We start from the raw sequence: 23,348 nt of genomic DNA, 5'->3' as shown, positions 1-23,348 counted from the left end.
CAGGGCTTGCTGGTAGCTTGAGAATGCAACAATTTGGGGCGATTTATGGAGAGACGATTTTCCAACTTGTCCGCGTCGATTTGCATCCAAGGCGCCAATCGCAACGGCGACATTCCAAAGATGCTCATTTCCGTCCATAAGTGGAAGAAGTTCAGTTGCTACCCTTGGGAATCGAGAAGTAAGCTGGCAGCTAGTAATGACTGCGATGAAATGGTTGAGGTATAGGCTGGTTCTATCAGTATCAACGGCTGGTGGGATAAGCGATGTTGGTTTGTCTCTTGTTGACTGGTATGCAACAAATTGGAAAGCATTGTGCGACTCTCCCGGTGCTTGTGGCTCACACAGCTTACCGGTTCGAGTACAATACTCGCAAGGGAAGCCTCCATGGCACTGTGATTGCTTGTCTATCAGCACTGTTGTTCTTTGGTTTATGTTCGGTATCGGCATCATCGGCGACTGACCTTGATCCTTCGTTTGGCGCATGGCTGACATCTTGTGAGCGCCTTTCTTTTGTCCAAGTGCCCGATGACTTGTCTCGAAGGAGCCATTTGTACACTGCAATCTATTTAATTCCTCATGCTGGCCCATCACTGTTTCGCTACCGCAGGGATAGTGGTCACAAGTTCACAACCAGCACGACGAACAGCCTTGGACAGGAACCGAGCCAACCGACGACGCCAAGGTTACTGCAGAAGTAACCAGATTGGACGCAGTCTCCACTGCGTCCTTCTGCCAAGGGAACACTCCGTACTCCATTGTAAATGGTTCATAATTGTCAACTTTCAGACACCGCCACGCGGTCAGCATCCCCACTTTTGCGCCAAAACTCATACCAGACACTTACATCAAAACGGAACGGTTTTAATGCGAAAGCATAAAAAATACCCAGGTTCCAACTATTGGCTAGTTAGCTAAAACCTCATCCTTGTTTTAGCTCAAGAAGGGCCAATTATGGCAAGAGTGCTCATAAGATCGCAAGTGAGTAACTCAACACATTAAACCAACCCAGTAGAGAGTGTGTAGCCTAACATCAGAAAAAAAAGCATCCAGCTACTCGCAGTTATGTAGGCATTGAGGGTTGGATTCATGCATATGATTTGTGCAAGTCACTATATATGGCACTCGCGCCGATCGATGACCGGGTGGTAACGAGTTAACCAAATGCCCAGGCCATGATCAACGACCCTCAGCAACCGGTCAGTAACCCTATCCCTGCCCTGTTGTGTTTAGTGAGGTTGACAGTGGCATGCTGCTTGAAGTGATGGTGACTTTGGCCCGCTGTCGAGACATGGGAGAACACAGCCTTGTCTCTATGTCCTAGCCAGTTTTTTTAGATGACATATCTTATTGTAGCACTTTCCATACTCCTGAAAAACATCGAGCTAAGGGGATTTTTTCCTTTTCTAAATTGCGATGTTTCCAGCAGTATGGAGGACGGAGTGCAGAGTACTCCCCCTCCTCTGAAGTCCATGCCCGCTGCCAAATCCTTGCTCATAGAGAATTCTTGCAGCCAACAGAGGCACATAATTGGTGAGCATTGGCCCGCAAAAGCGAAGTTATTGAGACATGAGCAATTCAACTGGCTTGAGTTGTGCCACATGGACGGGCACGGCAGCCTTGGCTCAGAGGAAAGAGGCGACCACAGTGACAACGAACAACCAACAGTCTGTCATTTTCAGCTTTTGATGCAGAGATGCATGCTTCCGTGCCCGAACGCACGAGCCGACCCGCGTTCAATGGTCAAGCGCCAGAGTTGGTGCGACCCCTGATGCAGACCTGTGTGTAAGCGGTGCCACACATGAGGTTTGTGTTGTCGTAGAGGCGGCAGCCCAAAAGGCCAATCAAGGCAATAGCTGTTATCAAAACTTGTGAGGTGAGGTCAGCTGGTAACAGGATTGCTCCGTGATAATAAGTTTAATTGGCGTTGACGGGATGTTTGGGGTGACACCATGCCCTCTTGCAGGACGCAGGGATGATTCGAGTCCCTTGCTAAGTTACCGCTGCACAACGGGATCTAGGCCATTCCTCAGTGCCCGTATTATTTCTGGGCGCTTTGACGGGAATTTAATGTCCTCAGGAGGCTTGCTAAACCGTAGAGTGGCTTCTGAGTAACACAACCCCTCGAGGCCATGCTGGTTTGTGCGGCCTACCTGTATGCGGTTCCGATCACTGCCGCCCAACCTTGTTGACAAGACCAACAGCACTGTCTTGTTGTCAAGTACTAGTTGTGCGGAGTAATATGCTTGATTTTCTCTTGAATGTGTGGCTATCTACATAGATTGTCTTCTTCTGAAGATACGACTCCTCAATCAGTCTCGTTGCCCACAGCCTGGTGTAATCTGTTCCGACCACAACTGTCACGACAAGCGTGCCTGTTTACTCCGTACGATTACGTATAATCGGAGCTATGGGCAAGACACGCAATAAGCTTAACCAGCTGCGAAAGAAGCTCTGGGGATCTTGTAGAGTGGCCTCGGAGCAGCCCACCAGCCCGCCCGCCAGCCGGTCTACAGGCAAGTTTACTGGGACGCTTAAGCTAGAGACTTCTAACTGAATGCTTTTCAGGATCTGTCACTAGTTTTTTAATCACGGACAAGAGTCAGCCATCAAATACGAAACTTTCGTCCGACATCACCGTACTGCCACCCACTGGAGCCGGTAACACAACAGACCACGCCGAACCTCCATCGAAAAGGCTCTGGCATGCGGCGTTTGACAGTCTTGAGAATGGCGACGAAGAAATAGCAAAGTATGTTGCTCGCTACAAATCTATTCTTCAAGAACAACTCGGAGAGGACGACGGAACTGGCTCCTCGAAATTAAACCAACTTGATGACCCTTGCGCAAGACAAGCCATTTTGAGCAAATTTGTTGAAAAGGGTCAAGAGAAAATACAAAATGCAAAATCGGCGAAACTTGTGAGAGTGGCTGGGAATATTTCAGGCTTCATTCTTGAAGCTGAGAAACTGATCGACACGGCGGTAAGAAGTGTGCTACAGGCAGCGCTTCCTTGGGCTGGAGTTTGCTTGGGGTTGCAGGTGAGGAGCGACATATTTGGTATATGATTGACTTTCGCTAATTTTCGGTGGCTTAAGATTCTTTCAAACCCCATGAATGAGATGCAGAGCAATTTGGAGGGAATTGTGCATGTTGTCTCCAGAATGAAATGGTATTGTGCCTTGACCGATCATGTTTCGGTTTTGCGAGATGACTACACAAGGCATCAAGATGGCGTCTCTGGGTTGCCGGAGGGACTAGAAGACGCCATTCTTACGCTTTATAGGGAAGTCCTCATGTACCAGATAAAGAGTGTGTGCTCTTACTACAACAACCAAGGTATCAATTTTGCTCGCAATCTCCTCAGGATGGACGACTGGCACGGCCTGCTGCGGGCGGTGATGAATGCAGAGCAGACACTGCAGACGAATTTGACAAATTGCCACTACGTCTACATGGAAGATGCAGTGGATAAAATGAGCGATGTAATGGATAAGATCGCCGATGAAGCCAAGAATATGAAGGATTTGCTCGGAGACATTTCGTTGAACCTTGGACAATACGTCACGAAGATGATGTCAGACAACAAAGCCGACGAATGCTTGCAGAGTTTCTATGTAATGAATCCCACTGCTGATAAAGACAATATTGAGAACCGAAAGGGAGGACTATTAGATGGTATATCGGACTGGATTTTTGAAACCAAGGAGCACAAAGAGTTCATAAACTGGGCCACCCCTTTGGTTGACAATCCAGCACCTCGACTGATGTGGATCAGGGGAGAGCCTGGCACTGGAAAAACGATGCTCTTGATGACAATTATCAACAAATTCTCAAGCAACCCGCCCTCTCTTTCACCCGGTGTATGTTACTTCTTCTGCCAAGGCATCGAGAAGGACCTCCGCGACGCGACTACCACCTTGAGATGCTTGGTCTGGCAGCTTCTCATTCAACAACCAGATCTAATCACACATGTACAGGAAATTCACCGTAGGGAGGGATCTGCAGCGTTTCAGGGAAGCAGCGCATTCTTTGCAATTTCCAACGCGTTCAAAAGCATGCTAAAGGATGAAAACCTGCGCCCCATGTATTTTGTCGTTGATGCCCTTGATGAATGCAAGCAAAGCGTGGCAGACCTACGGAATTTCATCTTGGATTCTCTAAAAATCTGCAGCAGGGTAAAATGGCTTGTTTCCAGTCGACCATCTATCCAGCTCCAGACTTCTCATGTGATTCATTTGGACAAGGATCGCCTGACAGTTCCTGTGGCCACTTTCATCAGGCACAAACTTTCGACACTGAAGGAAAGAGAGGGATATAATGACAATATTTTGACTGAAATTAAGAGAGAAGTTTCAGAAAAAGCTGAAAATACCTTCCTTTGGGTAGCTCTTGCACTTGCACAGCTTGATGAACACGACCACTCCGGATACGCGTGGCATGGAGCCAAGGCTCTGGAAATTATTAGAGCTATGCCGTCAGGACTTACAGAATTATACGATCACATTCTGGAGCGTATCGAGAGCGAATATGACGCAGACGAATGCAAACAACTCTTGGCAGCTGCTGCATTCGCCTATCGCCCCCTTACACTCTCAGATCTGGACCTCTTTGATGTGCCCGAGGAAATGCATAAACGAATCATCAAGAAGTGCAGCTCATTTCTTACACTCACGGATAAAACACTTTATCCAGTTCATCAAAGTGCTAAAGAGTACCTAGACAGAACCTTTAAGTCTAAGCTCCAGCCGGATAGAACTGTACCCGAAAAACACTGGGATATTGGCAGGCGTTCCATCGAAAAAATGTCATCAATCCTGAACAAAAGGAATATATATGAGATCGAGTTTGGCACCGAAGCAAAAGATATCAAGCTACAAGATCCCGATCCGCTACAACCCGTGAAATATGCATGCGTATTCTGGGCTGACCACATCTGCCTGGGGAACGACAACAGCGAAGACTTCAAGAAGGCACTCGCCGATGATGGAATGATACACGTATTTTTAAAAGAGCGGCTTCTCTTTTGGCTCGAGAGCTTGGCCCTCATGGGACAGTTGCCAAAAGGATTGTCGTCTATAAGAGAGCTTAACCGTTTTGTCCAGGTACGCTCAGGTTGATTTCCGGTGGTTCTCAGCTGCTGACATTCTCAAGATCTATAACCCTAAGGGTGGTCTGGCTACTTCCTTGGACGATATCGTCAGGTTTGTGAGTAGCCACATAACAATCATTCGACGAGTCCCCTTGCAAGCATATGGGGCGGCACTTGTGTTCAGCCCCAGATCAAGCGAGGTACTAGAGTCACATTGTAGCAAACGTTTGCCGTTTATCGAAAAATCTAAAGGCACTACCGACCACTGGGATGAGCATCTTCAGACACTTGAGATCCGCGCCGGTTGGGTTTGGGACGTACAATTCTTGCAGGACGGTATGACGCTGTGTTCAGTATCTCCGGGAATGATCTCGCTCTGGGATGTAAACACTTGGACACTCAAGAAGACGTTAGAGATCGAGCATGAAAAAGAGGACTTGTTACGTTTATCCTTGTCAAAGGATGGAAGATACCTCCTGGTAGCTTCATGGGTTCGTCCGGTAGAGGTTTGGGACACCCACACCTGGGTGCAAGAGCGACTACTTGACTCTCAATCTGGCGGTGTCCATGTCTTGGCATTCTCGCCTGATGGTTTGACGCTGGCGATAGACGCAGAAAAGGGGATCGAGCTCTGGGATGTAAGGACATGGACACTCAAGCAGGTGCATGAGAACCCCAGGACTGCGAGTCCTGCCATGGCATTCTCTAGTGACAGCAAACTACTGGCGACAGGTTCAAGTACTACATATGGAGTAGTCGTGGTTTGGGATGCGAATACCGGCGAAATTTTGGAAACACTGGTCCACGAGCAGGACCGCCGTAAAGGTAGCATAACGAGCGTGGCATTCTCGCCGGATGGCACGACGCTAGCAGCGGGCACGTTCAAGCAAATTATTATGCTTTGGGATGCCAAGAATTGGTCATATAAGTGGACGCTCGAGGGACATGGAAGGGAGGTAAACTTGTTGCAGTACTTCAAAGATGGATCGATGCTGGCATCAGGCTCACATGACTCAACGATTCGAATCTGGGATGTGAAGACCGGGACTCTTCAGCGGATATTTAGAGGTCATGAAAACTTGGTTCTTGGCCTGACACTTTCGCCTGACAATAAGATGCTGGCATCAGGGTCATTTGACGGAACGGTCAGAATTTGGGATACAAACACAGCCAAGGGTCTGTCGCCTGTTCAAAATGATTGGGGGGAGAACTGGCTCAGTTTCTGGTTTTCCCAAAAGATTGCATTCTCAAATGACGGCACGCTGTTGGCGTCGGCGTCGAATTCTACTATTCTTCGAATATGGGATGCCCAGGAGGCTATCTGTCTGCATAGTCTCGAGGGCCATGACAACATGATCCAGGCAGTCGCATTTTCATCCGACGACACTATCCTAGCATCGGGAGGTGAAGACCGATATATTATGCTCTGGGACACAGATCGATTGTCGCACCGAAAAATCACCGGGCCCCGTATACGTTCTGTTGCTGACCTTGCCTTTTCACCAAATGGCGCCATACTAGCTTCAGCCGACAATGGCGAAGTCCAGCTCTGGGATACGACCACAGGAACTTTGCTGCGGCTTCTTCCAGCTGTTTGGGGTCTCCGCAGTTTAGAATTCTTTTCCAATGATATGTTATTAGGAACGAACGGGTCCCTGAGTTCCGGCAAGTGCTGCGTGCACTTCTGGAATATCGGCACTGAAGCGCACTCGCAGGAAGGAATCGATGTCGAGGAGGAGTTCACCAGTTTCCGGTATCACTTCCCATCCAGGACTCCGTTCCCCAACGCAAATATGCTCATGTCTAGGACTGGGTCAGCACCGCTTTCGGCTTTCGCCACTGAACTTGGCCAAAATGCTGACCAGGCCCCGCCACAATATAACTTGCATTTCCACGATGATGGGTGGATGATTCTGGATAACCAGAAGATTCTCTGGTTGCCTCCAGATTATCGAGTCACAGCAGTGGCTATATATGACAACAGAATTGTTTTGGGTCACGTGTCGGACGAGTTAACATTTTTAACATTGAGACTCCCAACAGCGGATTCAAAGAAAAATAAGGTGTTTTGACTTGTCTGATGGAGGTAACAGCAGTGGCCTGCGAAATTTGTGTATGTGGTTGATGCCATAGAAGATCAGTACAAATACCCTTTTCTCCTGATTCTAATGTATGCGAAGGACATATGACAAGAATTGTGCGCTCCTTTCAGACTTGTCAGCTGCCCACAGCTCTTACGATGGACCTCAATCCAAGCAGACAAGATGAGAATGCTACGTAGTCGTAAAGTCGCGTAGCTAATTGTACTCCCCCATGTCACTTGCATCTCTTGATAACACTGAGCAATCCGATCTGTCTCGGAAAGCATACCCTGTGCGATCCATGTTGTTGGAAAGAGCTCATCAACAGGTGTACTCCGGGCGTCAATGAGTACGTAAAAGGCTTGAGGATGGCTTCTGTGTTTCCTGGCCAGAGCAGATGGATTCTGCACTTTCTGCACAATTGCAGTTTTGAACACATTGAATTGAGCCTGACACATTCGCATTGGCAAGATCCGGCTTACTTTTTATAATTCATTCAGCCATATAGTAAATGTAAGACTATCTACTCGTCCATGATTCACCTCTTCGCTATTGGGAAGTTGACTCATCATCACCTTAGTAGCTACGTCTAAATGCAAGCTCTGGATAGGGTTGTCAGTATTTCGTTGCCCCAAAACGGTAGCCAAGTTATCTGCACCCAATGCCATATTTGCAACCAACTCATCAGTGAGCAGCAATAGGCGTTTGAACAGTAAGCTAGAACACACAGACGAAACAACGTGAATACCAGCAAGTTCGGTGCAGAATTCGAATGGGTACACTTCCCCAAGCATGGCATGCTTACCACTACCGCACACCATCCTATTCCCATACAGACATGTTGTTTGTGAACATTTTGTGCTGATACCACATTGACCGTTGCAATGATGACCTTGTGAGTATCGATTCGACCGCGGCATTGCAAAAAAGAACTACTTCGTTTCCATTTGACGCAACGGTGGCATCCGCAAGTTAACCATGTACCTGGAGACACATCGTGTGTTTGTCCACGTAATGCCCTGAACGGCGCGTGAGGCCCAGGGGTCTGCAAACTTGGTAAATGGTAGAAAACCCTCGACTCAGTCAGTCGAAACAACGTTGCTGATGAACGATGAGCAAATGGGAAGCAGTGGACACGCGATATATTACCGAGCATGAAACTACTAGAATGCTAACTTTTTACCCCGACGAGCTTGAAGGTTTGAGATGGCCTAAGGATTAAGCGAAACCTTGTCAAGTGTAAAGAGGCTTAACTCATAGATGGTTCCTAAAGCTGTCGTGTAGACTTTCTCTAGATTCTAGCTTCATGTTATTTTCCGTACTTTAGGAATTTCTAACTAAAATTTTAGTGAAATAAGTAAACCATGTACGTGGGCATCCTTGGCCTCTATCCAATAGCCTCGGGGTGTTTTTTTTTTTGCGATATATGTTATTTCTAGTTTCACAATGATTTGTTGGGTACATCATCACTTTTACACAGGTCAATGAAACATACAGAGTGTGTGGCTGTTGAGTTTGCAGCTCCATGAAGTAGCACTTGATAGTTTAATCGCGTGCATGATGCTCATTAGTACACCGCAAGTGTGCGTCTACATACCTACACGTGTAAGTTAAGGCTATGTGAGAGTAGGACTAGTCCATGCAAACTCAAAGGTTTTCTTTTGGGTTCTTCAAGGCTTCATATATGTCAAGGGATAAATACTTCTTCTTCCTATATGACCACGTCATAAATTACCCTCCTTCTTACCCTATTGACTATATCTTCAATGATAAACCGGGGACTGAAATGGATCGCCTGAAATCACTGTTGTGTCGCTTATGTCGCACACAACGACAGCATATCAGGCCACAACAAGACGCAGAATTGTTACAGATGCCCATTGAAATCATACTATTAATCGCCAGTCACCTCCCTCGACAGAGTCTATACACTCTTGCTCAATCATGCAATCCCATGCAAGTTATTCTAAGACGTTACTTTCGCCTTGGAGATTCCGATGTCCCACAGCATCGCAGCGAAGCGCTTGATATAACTGGGTGCTTGTCGAAAGAGGTATCACACCGTTTATTTTGCGACAAGTGCATTGATTTCCATGTTGCCGCTCACAAACGTCTTCCTCGCGGCCCTTGGCGCGAATACCAGCTAAACACCATGACCCGAGGCTGCAATCGTCAAAAAATCTGTGGGCAGAGATGCTGCCACCCTCCTCACTTCTGTTCGTGCTACCGGAGCCGCAGCATGACGTACATCCCGAAGCAACACATTGAGCTTATGCTCAGCTACAACGATCCGTCACTAGTCGTGGGCGACTGGCTAGAGCCTGATGACATGTTGATATCTCCGCTGAGATTGTACTACCCTAGTACGTGCAAGCTGCGCTGTTCACCGGTGCCTTTCAGGCCATCCACAACGGTTCACTACAAGATCATGGCACGGATAATACAAGGGCGGTTTCTACTTTATCGCGAAATTCGCTGGACAAACGCCCGGTCGCTTGATTTAGACCTGAGTGTACTGCATACTCATTATTGTCTAGCGGGCGTGTGCCAGGGTATGATGGGCTTGGAACTCTCAATACTCGGGTTGCGAGACCGAATTTTGTTCGACACAGCTCGTGGTAAACCACTCAAATGCTCTCTCTGCCTCTCCGAGTATAATTTTCACGGTACTAAAAGGGATGGGATGGTCTTACTTTGGCAGGATCTCGGAAGTGCAGACGATCCAAGGCATCATTGCCCCATGGATATGGTTGTGGATGTAGATAGAGCTCAAAGGGAGGTAGCGTCAATTGCAAAGCTTTTTGGTCCGTTGTAAACAGCACATGTTCCGTCTTAATTTCCCCTTATATGTATTCTAGTACTGGCTTACGCAGTAATGAAACAAGTCACTCCTCGTGGAGGCTTAGAAGATGTACCGAGACCTTGTGGTATACGTAGTCTTAGTGGTGGCCTAATTATGTCGCTGTCGGTGAGTCGTCTGATCTTTTGCATGAAAGTTGGGCATAATGCGCCGGAATCTGTAATATATCGCGAATAATTATGAAGAAACTTGTGTTGACATCAGTTCGTTGCAATTGCTGTATCTCCGACTTCTTCTATTCCTTAAATACCCCTTTAATTTGTACCATGTCTGTCTTTTAACTTGGTAAATAATATTTGGCCCGTATAGGCTTTACTTTCTGTTTCTTGTAAGAACGCAAGTCTTCCACACGAAATGGCCACTTAACTACGTTGTCAAGACAATGCACCTTTACTTCCTCGGTCTCAGTACTATCTATCCCATCCAGCTACCCATCTCAAAGCTTTGAAAGAGCTATCCACAGACTCATACTTGTCGCCCTAAGATTTTGCACTAGACCTATCTACAAATGCTACTACTGCTGCAAGTCAGACCAGCACAGCACGGAACACCGTTGTTACAGAATGACCCTGCCCCGTTACAACCTCTACAAATACTAGAACTGCTGCAAAAGAGGCCACTGCAGCATGGAACACCATTGTTGCAGAACGCCCCTGAACCATTGCATCCTCTGCAGATACTAGAGCTACTGCAGAAAAGTCCGCTGCAGCACGGCACACCGTTGTTGCAGAACGCGCCGGATCCGTTGCATCCTCGACAGATGCTAGAGCTGCTGCAAAACAGACCACTACAGCAGGGAACTCCGTTATTGCAAAACGATCCAGATCCGTTACAACCGCGGCAGATGCTGGAACTGCTGCAAAACAGACCGCTGCAGCATGGGACGCCGTTGTTGCAAAATGAGCCTGAGCCGTTGCAGCGCTTGTCTAAGTCTGCGGCGGCGGATGTGTCCTTTGTTGGGCTGGCGAGTCCAAACCCGAGAAGAGAGATGGCAAAGATGAGTTGACACTTCATCATGTATAAAGTATTATGCGTGGACTGAGTACTATGCGAAATGAAGAGTGGCACACGAAACGATCTCGTTATGGATCTTGAAAACAGCAGAGGTTTGGAAAAGACTTAGACTCAAACTTTACGATTCAACTCGATATTTATCTTGTATATATAGCTCGTACGATCATTCAGCTGTACTCGGAGCGTCTCTAAACCGCCCAGCCCTGAGTTGCGCCGATGTTACATTGGAGGCTTATACAGTCCAGTCTATGGTCGTTCTGGACTTGTCGAATCTGGAAAAACACCTGTGACATGCCGCGTAGTACATGTACCGTCTCTTACATGCATCAATATTAGGCTGCAGGCTGCGGGGACTTGCAGGGCAAATATGCGGCGGGTAGACGAACTCGGAAACCTTGCGACGACCCGAAAGTACCTTAACGGCGATTTCCTATGAAAGCTGAACAAGCTGTACCTTTCAGCATCAGTAAAAGCTAACAATGCAATGCGGGTGAGTGCTAGGGTATAAAAGGTTATGGATAGAAATAGGGAGGAGAGTTGATAGATGGCTTACACGGGCATATTTGTTCCATCTTCCAATTGGCCCGACTTTCAATTATTTAGCGACTTTGAGCTTTAACTCCGCTTTAGTCTCATGGATGAGCGGCTTGTTGCGTGACTTGTTCTTTACATACCTCCGTGACGCTACAGGGTGATCGAGACATCTTGACCGGTGGGAACATTGGAAGGATGCAGACGTAACGTCGTTTCTACACGCCTCACTTCCCAGCTCGCATTCATTAATCGTCTCCCTCGGACTCTTCAGCATTGTTTGCATCAAATTAAGGAGTGAGGCTCACAAGGCTGTTTTGGGGGCGGTCAAGTGACCATTGGGATGTCGGGTTCTTGGTGAAACAAAGTAACACAACCGCAGATAGCTCCGCAAGCTGAGATATCATCGGGAAAGCAAACAATGGATAAACCTTGCAGCGGTGTAGCTACTAGGGAACTTGTGCAATGGCTGTCGTCGTGTACCGGACCAAATTGGTGCAGTAGTATTGCCAATGATGGGTATTTCTGTAAATTGGATGACTGTTGGAAACAGTCGGTGGCGTCTTAAAACTGCTCATATTATGTATGCACTCATACTAGTTATGAGGGAAAGGATTGTACTTTCTTGGCATTAGTTCTTGCATGCAAGTATGGTCTTCACAACCTGAGATTCAGGCCTGATTGGTCCTGCCAGTGCAATGTCAAGAAGCCATTCACAAGCCCATTGGAATGGCTTCAATGAACTCAAGAATGCGTTACAAGAGAGTCCTGCTTGGTATTTTCGAATGCCTTTGCGGTTTTGATGAGTTTGTCCACTCCACCGATCATCACTGAGCCAGATACGCAATGGGGCATCAAGACAGGTTTCTTGAAGTCTTGGAAGTATCCTCTCGGCGCAAAGGTGTTTGCTAACAAGTTCAACTTTGCTGGAATTGGGACCGTCGCAGTTTCGATTGCTTGGTTTATACTGCCAGAAGTTGCTCATCGCACGCCAACTGAAATCGATGAGTTGTAAGTGGCTCTGAGGATACTCTCCCCTAGTGTCTCATGTTGTTGGAAATAGGTTCAAAAAGCGTGTTAATCTTTGGAGTTTGGCAAGTACGTTACCGACGTACAAGTGTATGCTAGTGCACGGCATGCCGAAGAGGAGATGAATAGTTGAACAGGATACCAGTATGTCATGACTGGCTTTGGATAATCCACCACACATGAGTTTTCAGGCAAACCAGGCTAGGGCTTTATCTTGGCAGGACATGTCTCGTAAACCGGCTGCAATGTTTAACTTATTAAAGGCGGCAAATTGCGATTTAGTCTACGGTGTAAAGTCTGGATTGTGTCGATTAAATTGTTAGTTGCCGAACAGTTAATTTGATGTGGCACAACCCATACTCCATACCTTTCATATGCAAGATCATGTAGTTTCTGACCCAATGCCGTCGGGACTGCTGTCATTAAATAAACTCATTCCACATAAGCACTATCGCGATCGACTTGAGTCAACCATGTGGAACAGAACCCTCATCCAAGCTGACCGACGATCCAATCTGCCGACGCATTATCGTAGCAGCAGCATTTAAACTAGTGCGTCAATCTGATCAGCCACAGACGCTGCCATCTTAACAATCATCTCGCTCCATATATGTCCCGACAACCGATATCACCGGACGGAGAAAACCCCATGGGGACGACAGCTTTGCTTCTTCGGGCATCCAATCGGTATGCGCAAAGAATGACGAAAAACGGGACAAACCCCGTTCATCTCGTCACACGAGCCATATGAAATAGTAATTGAGCAATAGCTTCATTCATTCATGTGCATCCCCGCGTCTCCACCATCTCGCCATCTCACAATTTGATGCCACCTCCATCAGCCCGAAATGCGGCTGGACTCCGATGTCGCCATATTTTAATCTATTTTCTTGGAAACCAGTTCCCAGGCAGCTAGAGTCGACCTGATCCATGCCAAGTTCCCAGCTCTTCGCCTCCACCGGTCAACAACTCTACGCCAAAAGAGGAAATTTAAGCGTTGTGGTTTACAACCATCGACCGGCTTGCTGAAGAAGGTCTCACGAGTTCAAATATAATACAGCGTGTATTTGTTGCTCATTTATGCGCCACGGCGCGATCGGGAACAAAGAGTCGTAGTGTCTGGTCTTCTGTTTACTGCTTCGCATTCCTGAAACCTTCAACATTCCGGTGCAACTCCAACAAAAATCTTCATCATTCGCTGACAATGGCGCTCAACGTTTCTGGAAAAACAGCAATCGTCACCGGAGCCGGTTCAGGGATAAACTTGGCATTTGCTCAATTGCTCCTACGCTCCAACTGCAATGTCGTCTTCGCTGATCTTGCGCTCCGTCCTGAAGCAGAAGAGGTAGTAAAGACGCATATCGACGGCAGCAATGGCCCGCGAGCAATCTTTCAAAGGACCGATGTCACGGATTGGGTTCAATTGGAAGCAATGTTCGATGTCGCCGAGCAAACCTTTGGTGCTGTTGACATTGTATGCCCTGGCGCTGGAGTATATGAACCTCCCTTCTCCAATTTCTGGATTCCACCAGGGACAGGTGTGACAAAGGACGATCCGAGAGGCAGCAGGTATGCCGCCATGGATATCAATGTTACGCATCCGATTCGGTGTACGCAGATTGCCATTGCGCATTTTATCAAGCACAGCCGGCCGGGAGCTGTGGTTCATATTTCCAGCATTGCTGCCCAGCGACCTTTCTTGCAGTGTCCTTTGTACGTGGCTTCCAAGGCTGCGATATCTGGCTTTGTACGGTCACTTGCACTGTTGGAGACGCCTAAAAGCACTGAGCTACCTTCCATCAGGGTTAACTGTGTGGCACCTGGCTTGATTAAAACGCCGCTTTGGACAGAGAATCCTGAGAAGCTAAGATGGATAGATGTCGAGCAGGATGAATGGGTTACGGCAGAGGATGTAGCACAAGTCATGCTGGATCTCGTTCAAAAGGAAGAGTACGTCGGGGGAACCGTGCTGGAGGTTGGACAGAATCAAGTCCGGAGAGTCGAGGTCTTGAATGATCCCGGACCAAAAGGCGCTGGGCACACTGTCAGTGCTGCTGATGTTGGAGAAAAGGAAGTATGGGATAGATTAACTCGGCCTTCTTGGGGCCAGTGGTAGCTGTAAGAAATGAATAAGTGTCCATGCCAATAGGAGACGTGTGCGGCCTCGTGTCATTGAGCGTCTGTGTGCCATCACAGTATGTAGTCAAATGTCGTTCATACAGTTCATCACCCAAAACCGAGAGAACTCATTATTAGATCTACAGGTCCGTAGTTTACACCAAGTACATGGAGGTTACATTCAGCCGAAGAAGGCCATGCGGCATGGGCTTGTCCAAAAGAGGAGATTCAAGCGCATCACCACGCTTCCAGAGGGCGCCACTGGACCAAAAATTCCGAGACAAGGGCAGATAGCCGTCTGCTAAATGAGACACGCTTGTTATCTGGAGATTGCCTATTTCAGTATTCCGTGGCGTTCCCAACATGACACTCTCTGTTCTGTGAAGTAGACCTGGCACAGTCCTAAGCGTAGAATTATTGACTCGGTTCAATTCTTGTGAGAGACCCGAATAGAGGTACCAGCGTGTACAGTCTGACAAATGGGTGATTACTACACCGCAAAATAAGGGGAGGTTGTCGGTTGAGTTGTGAGTTGGTCAATAGTCGGGCGTTGTCTAGAGATCCATCATTACCTTCCGACGCAACTCCAGCTGCCGTGTGATGTCAACAAATTACCACTGCTTAGTTGGAAACTTGATAATAGGCTCAAACGTATTCTGGAATCCAGCTACCACCTTTGATCACAAGACGGTTGCAGTGCAATGCATGTCGTTGTTAATACACAACATGGGGCAAACTTGTTTAGTTGACCCACAGCAACCCGGACAGTTTGCGACTTGTAGAACATAAGTAATGCTCGCTCGCTCATAAAACGTCTTGTTCGACATGTTAAGTGCCTATCCTGAAGCTAGTCGTCTGTCAACCTATTCCGAATTCCCCCAACCATCTCCAGATGCTGCTCGACCTCAACATGACAACAGACACGGACATCATTATAATCGGCGGTGGCATGTCCGGCATAGGACTTGCTGCCCAGCTTAAGCGCAACTACAAGTCCGCAACTTTTGAGATCTATGAGAAGACCGATGACATTGGAGGCACATGGGCCATCAACACTTATCCAGGTTGCGGAGTGGATGTCCCAAGCCATTTCTATTCTTACTCTTTTGCACTGAATCCCAACTGGACGAGAAAATTTCCAATGCAGCAGGAAATCCTAGCCTACTTTCACACTGTGGCAAATATATACGGTCTTGGAAGCCATACCAGGCTCCAGTGTACTGTTCAGAGTGCGGTATGGGACGAGGCACTGAACGTCTGGAATGTAACAATCTTTGACCAGACTTCGAAATCCACCTTTCAACGCACCTGCAAGGCTTTGGTATCCGCAGTCGGTGCCCTGAGCACTCCAAAAGCTTGTGATATTTCTGGTAAGGAGAAGTTTCAGGGATCAATCTTTCACTCAGCTAGATGGAATCACTCGTTTGATCATGCAGACAAGAAAATTCTTGTACTCGGTAAGCAAGACGACAATGCTCCTAGAGGCGAAGTACTAATTACATACAGGGAATGGGTGCAGTGCCACGCAGTTCGTGCCCGTTATTGCAGAAACGGCAAAAGGCGTCATACAAGTTGCTCGCCAACCACACTGGCTTCTCGAGCGGCCAAATCCAACGTATTCTGATACATTCAAATTCTGCATGCGCTTTCCAGGGGTCATGCAAGCTCTCCGGGCCAAAATTTTCGCAGAATTAGAGGCAGAATGGACCATGTTCGAAACGGATACTGGTGGTAACGCAAGGGAGAAACTTGCCAGAGCATCCAAAGCGTACATCCGCCAAAATGCGCCTCCTAGATATGTGGATGCGTTGATTCCAAAGTTCGAAGTGGGCTGCAAGCGACGTGTATTCGATACAGATTATCTTAAATGTCTGCATAGAGAAAACGTAGAGCTTGTCTCGGATGACTCTGTTGAAAGGATTACGAAATCTGGAGTGATCTTCAAGTCAGGGAGAGAAGTTGATGTAGACGCCATTGTGCTGGCAACAGGCTTCAAAACGACGACGCTTCTCTCTCCTCTTGAGGTTGTTGGACGGAACGGCATGAGCATTACCGAACATGTGAGTGAGCGAATACAGTCTTCGAGAGACGTGCTGACAGTTTTCTTAGTGGAAGAAGCATAATGATGGGTTACCACAGGCATATTACGGCACTTGCATTGCTGGATTCCCCAACTTTTTCGTCATGATGGGTCCCAACACCGTCAATGGCCACCTTTCCGTCATTTACTCCAGCGAATGCCAGATTAATTTTACACTACGCTTGTTGGACCCTGTTCTAAGGTCCCTTCACCCGCCGTCGATAAACTTGAGTCTCAATGGACATGTTGACGCCGTCGAGGTGAAGCAAGAGGCAGAGGACAGGGAAAACCGCTGGATTCAGAGCCGGGCAAAGGAACTCGTCTGGTCGAGTGGCTGCACAAACTGGTATGTTGAGCCGACGACGGGCAAAAATGTCATGGTTTATCCTCACTGGCAGTGGCACTATTGGCTTCGGAGCATTTTTATCAAGCGTCAAGACTTTGTTTATACTTCGGACCGAGGGGAGCAAATTGAGGGTCATGTATCGTATTGGTGGATTTGGATATCTGCGCTCATGTACTTTGTATCGCCGATCTTGATATAAGTCGGGGAATTTAGAATTGTTATTTCTTGCTCTTGGGTTGCTGCAGGCACTTTTCCCAATGGCTGGTACAAATTTGTCTCGGAATGAGTGAGCATTTGCCGTCATATGCATCGTAAGGCGGCACGCTAAAATATGAATAGTGAACCAAATTGCAATCAAATTAGCAATATTCCGGGGCAGTAGCACAGAGACCAATTGACGTTTCGTTGCAGGTCCGGGGGTACACAGCCCATTGTCTTTGCGGAACGCAATCGAGCAAATACGCCAGTCAATCATACCATAATGAATAGCACACATCAAAGCTCACCCATAAATCTGATCATACATTCTTAAATTTCCGGTGGTTGTCTCGCTAAAAGCCCGCTGTTCCACGAATTGCTTCCTCACTGGCTTCGCAAGCCGCGCCAGGGTCAATAGTACGAACGCGACAGACTTGATCACATTTCACATTCTACCTATCCCAGGTTTCAATATCAAGACATATCGGCACTGACTCCTTTGGGAACCCAATAGACGAGCAACTCTTGCATCCTGGCTCGGCACAAAGCTATCATTCTGCTAGAGCAGCCACAACGCTTATATTGCCACATTGGGCGGGCTGCTATATTTCCCCATCGGGAACGCCCTCTGATCAGAACTATTCTGGGCTAGCGCACTTGGCATTTCCTGTAAATCTGCGGAGAGGGTCTGGTTTCTGGGGAAGTCTGGGGTGGTGGGTTGTAAGTCGATCCCGGCAAAGAGAACCGTGCAACCCGGCCCATTTCCGAGACATGAGAGGGCTATAATAAGAGAGGATGGATCCTGCGTTGATCCTCCTGCTTTCTTTGATGCATTCTTGAGTTATCTGGAGACTCAAATCTCGATATTTAGTGAAGTGGAGTTTTCAACAAAACTCAGTCACTCACTCACCATGGTGCTCACTGACAAGCGTGGCCGGGCAAAGTACCTGGGCGGTTCTGGTGATGCTCTCACCGTTTGGATTTCCATTGCTGCCAGCACGGTACTGATTTTCTACGGATACGATCAGGTAAGTTCAAATTGTCCCATATGTAACTGATTTTCGCCAACACTCGGTTAGGGCGTGTTTGGAAATGTCCTCGTCAAGCAAGATTTCCTCGACACAATGGGCAACCCCTCAGCAAAGGACCAAGGCACAATGACGTCCGTGTACAACCTTGGATGTTTTGCTGGTGCACTATCTACTTTATATTCGGGCGACAAACTGGGCAGGCCAAAGACTCTCATGCTCGGCAGTCTCGTTGTTGCCATTGGTGCTGTCATTCAAGCTGCATCGTACGGTGCCGCTCAGATGTATGTAGGTCGTGTGGTCGCCGGTCTGGGCACTGGTATGAATACAGCTACCGCTGGCGTGTGGCAGTCTGAGACTTCAAAGATGCGAAGCCGTGGAAAACTCGTCATTATCCAAATGGCAAACTGCATCACCGGTTTCTGTCTGTCAAACTGGCTCACCTTGGGCTTCTCCTTTGCTCCGGGAAGCGTATCGTGGCGATTTCCACTCGCATTCCAAGTTTGTAAGTTACACACAACAATTGCTTCACAATGGGATGGTATGCTAACGTCAACAAGTCTTCTCTGGACTCATTATGTTCATGTGCCCCTTCTTGCCCGACTCCCCTCGTCTGTTGATCCGCAAGGGAATGTACGACGAAGCGTGCGATGTCCTCGCCGCCCTTGAAGGCAACGATGCTACCGCGGATTCGCCCACGGTCAGAACTCAATTCTCGATTATCAAGGACATCTTGGACACGGAATACGCCGTCACCTATTCATGGTGGCAGCTCTTTACCGGCCGGGGACCCGCTGGCGTGGTTCGTCGTATGATTCTCGGTGCATGGATGCAGGCCATGAACCAAATTAGTGGTATCAACGTAACCTCATATTACATGACTGTGAGTTGAAACATGACGACGCTGCTGCTAATTAACCACTGACGAAGAATACAGTACGTCTTTATTCACGCAATTGGGCTGAACGAACTGATGGCCAGAATTCTGGCGGCCGCCGGCTCCGTCGACTACCTCGTCTTTTCCTTCCTGGCATTCTTCGTCGTCGAACGCTACGGACGTCGCAAAGTCATGATGACGTCTGCTGCTGCATGTTCCCTCTGCTGGATAATAATCGCGATAGCTCTTGGACTCTCTGAAACGGGCAGAGGAGACTCGTTCAAACTGGGAGCCGTTGCCGTCAGCTTCTTCTTTGCATTTTTCGCATGTTTCGCCATGGGAGTTCTAGGCGTGCCGTGGTTGTACCCGACTGAAATCAATGCCTTGGCGTTTAGATCTCAAGGGGCAAGTCTTGCCATGGCGACCAACTGGATCATGAACTACATGGTAGCGCAAATCACGCCGCCGGGAATTGAGAACCTGGGGTACAAGTTCTGGATTATATGGGCCGTTATTTGCGCATCATTTGTGCCCACTACGTACTTCTTTTATCCGGAGACGGCAAATCGATCACTCGAGGATATTGACAGATTCTTCGCTGATAACCCGGGCATTTTTGTCTTTAGAAACAAGGTTGCCACTCAGCTTCAAAGACCGGACATATACGAGGAGGCAGACAATGAGATTGCTCATCAGAATGAGAATATAAAGGACGAGAAGTTGGATGCGACTGTTACAATGGGTTCGGAGCGCGGACATGGAGACTAAGATGTTGGCGTAGAGGCAATGCACTGTCCATGATGATCTATTACACTGATTAGAGGGTCAATGTCACAACGGCCTCTGAGCTGAGGCTGGACTTTTATCTATTTGAAAAATTCTGATGGCGTCAGTCCGCCTCGCTTCGTTTTGTCAATTTCTTTAATCATGGAAGCTGTCGAAATATTCGAATCATGAGGGGGACTTGAGCTTGCTGCCATGTCGGCCATCTGAGTCCAACTTCTGACGCCACCAACTTGATGCTTTTGATCAACATTGCTGGAATTGCTCTGTTGATTGCCTCGCCGGTTCTCTCTTAAACTTGGGTCATTTTGATGTAATGGATATATATGTGCATATTCCCGTTTGTATCATCCGGACCAATCGGAGTTGCGAATCAACCCCAGATCGCCGCTACCGGCCGGACGACTCTGGTCCGTCTCGTTACATTTGACGTCCATCCATCCATGAACATCCATGTAATGTCTAGTCATGTCTAGCTAGTCATGTCATATTTCCCCGCTGCCATGCAATACAGCCTAAAGTTTGCCCGTCGGCACTTCGATGGGGGAGTCAAGTCTGTCGAGTCTGCTTCAATCCCCTCTTCTCTTCATCCTTGCTGCATGTGTATTTGACTGATGGGCATTCTGCTACCAAGACATAACTTTGCTAGTGCATGTCTAAAACCCTGCTTTGACGCTGCCTTAGAACAGCAGAGCCACGTGTCTGGCATACTGGTCTGGTCTCATTTACTCAGACTAGCCTGTCATCATGTCGGCTCGGACGACCTGAAACGATAAGATACCCATGATGGATAACCAGTTACTCCATACAGCGCCTGCTCCCACACAACAGCCAAAGACTAAAGTTAAAAGGTCGCGCACAGGATGGTAAGTGCCATATGCTGTCGGTTTCAGTAGCCGAATAGTTGTTAAACAATGTCAGCCTTTATTGTCGTCGAAGGAAGATTAAATGCGATGAGAACTACCCATCCTGCGGTGAATGTGCTAAAGTCGGGCGAAGATGTGACACAACAACTCCTATTTTCAGACAGTATAAATCGTCTGTCGCGGTAACGTCGTCACCAAGATCTCCATCAGGACGCGCCGAAAGTAGTGCGAGATCAGTGACAACTGAGAATTCTTGGGTCCAGATACTATCAGAATGTAAGTTTCACTTACGCCTTCACAATCCAAAGCTATATTCATTCCATCTCTAGCAGTTGTCTTCGTCAGTAACGAAAACCATGGACACAATTCAGACCACCACCGGCAAGCCCACATGGAATCATTGGGCGAAGGTTCCTACATACCTCCTGGGGCGTCTCCTGATTCTACAATGAGCAAAGATGTGGATGCTGTTCAAAATGTGCAGAAACCTGTGAAAGAGCCTACAACTTCTCCGTCAGAGCAGCATGCATCTAGGGAGCGTGTCAAATCACCAGCATCTCTCCACCTATACCAGTCAAGTCCTCAAAATTCTCGAAGCTCCCCTTTGCAAACTCGTCATGAAGGTCCGGCAGCTGAGCATGCCGAGACCTCAACTATTGACGAAACTCGGGAAACCAGTTTCTTTCTTAGGCACTTCTCCGAAACACCTGGAATGTGGATGGACTTGTTCGATCTCGACTATTACTATAGTCGGCAGGTGCCAGTTCTGGCGAGGCACAATCCGCTTGTCAAGTATGCAGCCTGTGCATTTGCTGCGAAACAACTTGGTCGTGTACATGGTCAAAGGGCCGTCCGTGGTGGAGTTGCCAGCAGACTTTCTGCCATGGAGAGATGGCCAGAGAATGACGCAGTGGACTATACGTGGTTCGGCATGAAATATTACGACAGAAGTATTTCTTTGCTGATGGAGTGTATCTCCGAAGGCAATCACGGACACCAAGATGACTATAATCGACGATTAAGTGATGAAACCATTGTGGCAGCAACGATGCTGTGCAATTATGAGTTCTTGAGCGCCACAACCGCCGGCTGGTCAAGACACTTGGACGGAACACAATCTTTGCTTCGACTTACCAACCAAGAAGGTTTATTTCAATTCCAGCCGTCTCCAAGGCCGTCCCCAATGACACCAACACCACCGAAGGCCCTACGAGCGGCATTTTGGAACTTTGCGAGACAAGACTTCTTAGCATCAAGTAAGATAACAAGCATGACACATGTGTCCCGCACCAGCTACTGACTCTGATAGTAATTACACGTAAACACACCCGTCTCAACTGCGGGAATCTCAACATGTGGTGTGCGATGGGCCTGGTATTGGACGAGACTGGCTATGTTTCACCAAACGATCTCGTGGAGACTTCCGAAGTACTGATGCAGGATGACATGGTCTCCAATGCATTGGTATGGTTGTTGTGCAAAATTGCCAATTTCGTGGCTACAAACTCCAGCGAGGATTCTAGTGACACTGTGGACGATGACCAGCAAGCAACGACTTGGAAAGACCTAAATCTCCAACTCAACGCCTGGCATGAAAGATTACCCGCCACCTTTCAACCCTCTGCCCGCATCGAGCTTACTGACTGCATATCGCCAAACTTGCGATGGGAGACTTGGTACAGCAATAGCATGTGTGCGTCTACCATGCAGTCATACCACATGGCTCGGATACTTTTGTTGATCTATCGGCCAGCCAGACTTCTCCTGGAATCGTCATCACATACGCCAGTAGCCACCTCACATCGGCAAGACTTGCTCTCGGGGTATAGATTAATGCAGATTGAGTTGCGCGGCCATGCTGTAGAAATATGTGCCATTGCCCAGGGGCGGCCGGATGACCCTGCACGAATACACATGCTACAGCCGCTGTACTTTGCTGGACGGTGTTTGACCAATTCAAAAGACCAAAATGTTGTTATTGAGCTTATCAGGGATATAGAAAAGGATCTAGGATGGGCTACTGAGTATCGTGTTGAGCAGCTGCTTCGAGAATGGGAGGCGTGATGGCAATATCCTGGGTGTTGCCGTTGCCGTTACGATACTAGGGTGACGTGAGATGACCGTACTTGACAAGATCATATAGTAGGTGCGCAGTCAATGCGGAGCAAATGACTGATACTCATCTTGTCCGAGCGGCTGAAGGAGCATTCACTCCGTATTTGACCGTGTGGTAATGATACACAACAGCTCCGACCATTTGTATCATGGCGAAGAAGGGTGGAATAATTCCAGTATATTAGAGGCAAGAATACATGATACTGCCCTAGGAAACTTGTTTGTAGACTAGAGCTAGCGCGTGTACATATCCAGGCAGCCCTCATGCCGAAGTTGCGCATCACGGGATGTCGCCGGTTTCAGTATGCATTCATTCTCGGGGCTAAAGGACTA

The 23,348-nt window shown here is 47.9% G+C and overlaps 6 protein-coding genes across 6 annotated transcripts; 5 read left to right on the top strand and 1 right to left on the bottom strand.

The window, feature by feature from the left end:
* Positions 1 to 3,161: 3,161 nt before the first annotated feature.
* On the top strand, positions 3,162 to 7,161 carry VFPPC_00740 (WD-repeat protein; the record flags this gene model as incomplete). Its single annotated transcript, XM_018280700.1, has 2 exons — positions 3,162 to 5,102; positions 5,152 to 7,161. The coding sequence occupies 2 exons, from the start codon at positions 3,162 to 3,164 to the stop codon at positions 7,159 to 7,161; spliced, it is 3,951 nt and encodes a 1,316-aa protein (XP_018148975.1).
* Positions 7,162 to 7,226: 65 nt separating this feature from the next.
* Positions 7,227 to 8,326, bottom strand: VFPPC_15213 (hypothetical protein; the record flags this gene model as incomplete). The annotated part of the gene is made up of 2 exons (XM_022428958.1): positions 7,227 to 7,651; positions 7,768 to 8,326. 2 exons carry the CDS (start codon positions 8,324 to 8,326, stop codon positions 7,227 to 7,229), a joined length of 984 nt encoding a protein of 327 aa, XP_022284691.1.
* A 2,212-nt stretch (positions 8,327 to 10,538) lies between these two features.
* VFPPC_15212 (conotoxin domain-containing protein) lies at positions 10,539 to 11,036 on the top strand (the record flags this gene model as incomplete). Its single annotated transcript, XM_022428957.1, has 1 exon — positions 10,539 to 11,036. One exon carries the CDS (start codon positions 10,539 to 10,541, stop codon positions 11,034 to 11,036), a length of 498 nt encoding a protein of 165 aa, XP_022284690.1.
* Positions 11,037 to 13,808: 2,772 nt separating this feature from the next.
* VFPPC_00737 (NAD(P)-binding Rossmann-fold containing protein) lies at positions 13,809 to 14,720 on the top strand (the record flags this gene model as incomplete). Its single annotated transcript, XM_018280699.1, has 1 exon — positions 13,809 to 14,720. One exon carries the CDS (start codon positions 13,809 to 13,811, stop codon positions 14,718 to 14,720), a length of 912 nt encoding a protein of 303 aa, XP_018148972.1.
* Positions 14,721 to 15,632: 912 nt separating this feature from the next.
* VFPPC_12882 (cyclohexanone 1,2-monooxygenase) lies at positions 15,633 to 17,347 on the top strand (the record flags this gene model as incomplete). The annotated part of the gene is made up of 3 exons (XM_018290659.1): positions 15,633 to 16,179; positions 16,229 to 16,782; positions 16,832 to 17,347. The coding sequence occupies 3 exons, from the start codon at positions 15,633 to 15,635 to the stop codon at positions 17,345 to 17,347; spliced, it is 1,617 nt and encodes a 538-aa protein (XP_018148971.1).
* A 910-nt stretch (positions 17,348 to 18,257) lies between these two features.
* VFPPC_12881 (sugar transporter STL1) lies at positions 18,258 to 20,019 on the top strand (the record flags this gene model as incomplete). The annotated part of the gene is made up of 4 exons (XM_018290658.1): positions 18,258 to 18,374; positions 18,426 to 18,879; positions 18,935 to 19,257; positions 19,312 to 20,019. The coding sequence occupies 4 exons, from the start codon at positions 18,258 to 18,260 to the stop codon at positions 20,017 to 20,019; spliced, it is 1,602 nt and encodes a 533-aa protein (XP_018148970.1).
* Positions 20,020 to 23,348: the final 3,329 nt, after the last annotated feature.

Source organism: Pochonia chlamydosporia, chromosome 1 (assembly GCF_001653235.2).
Source record: "Pochonia chlamydosporia 170 chromosome 1, whole genome shotgun sequence".
Lineage (NCBI taxonomy): Eukaryota > Fungi > Ascomycota > Sordariomycetes > Hypocreales > Clavicipitaceae > Pochonia > Pochonia chlamydosporia.
Note: the sequence above shows the minus strand (reverse complement) of the source record. Positions and strands in the feature narration are given on the sequence as shown.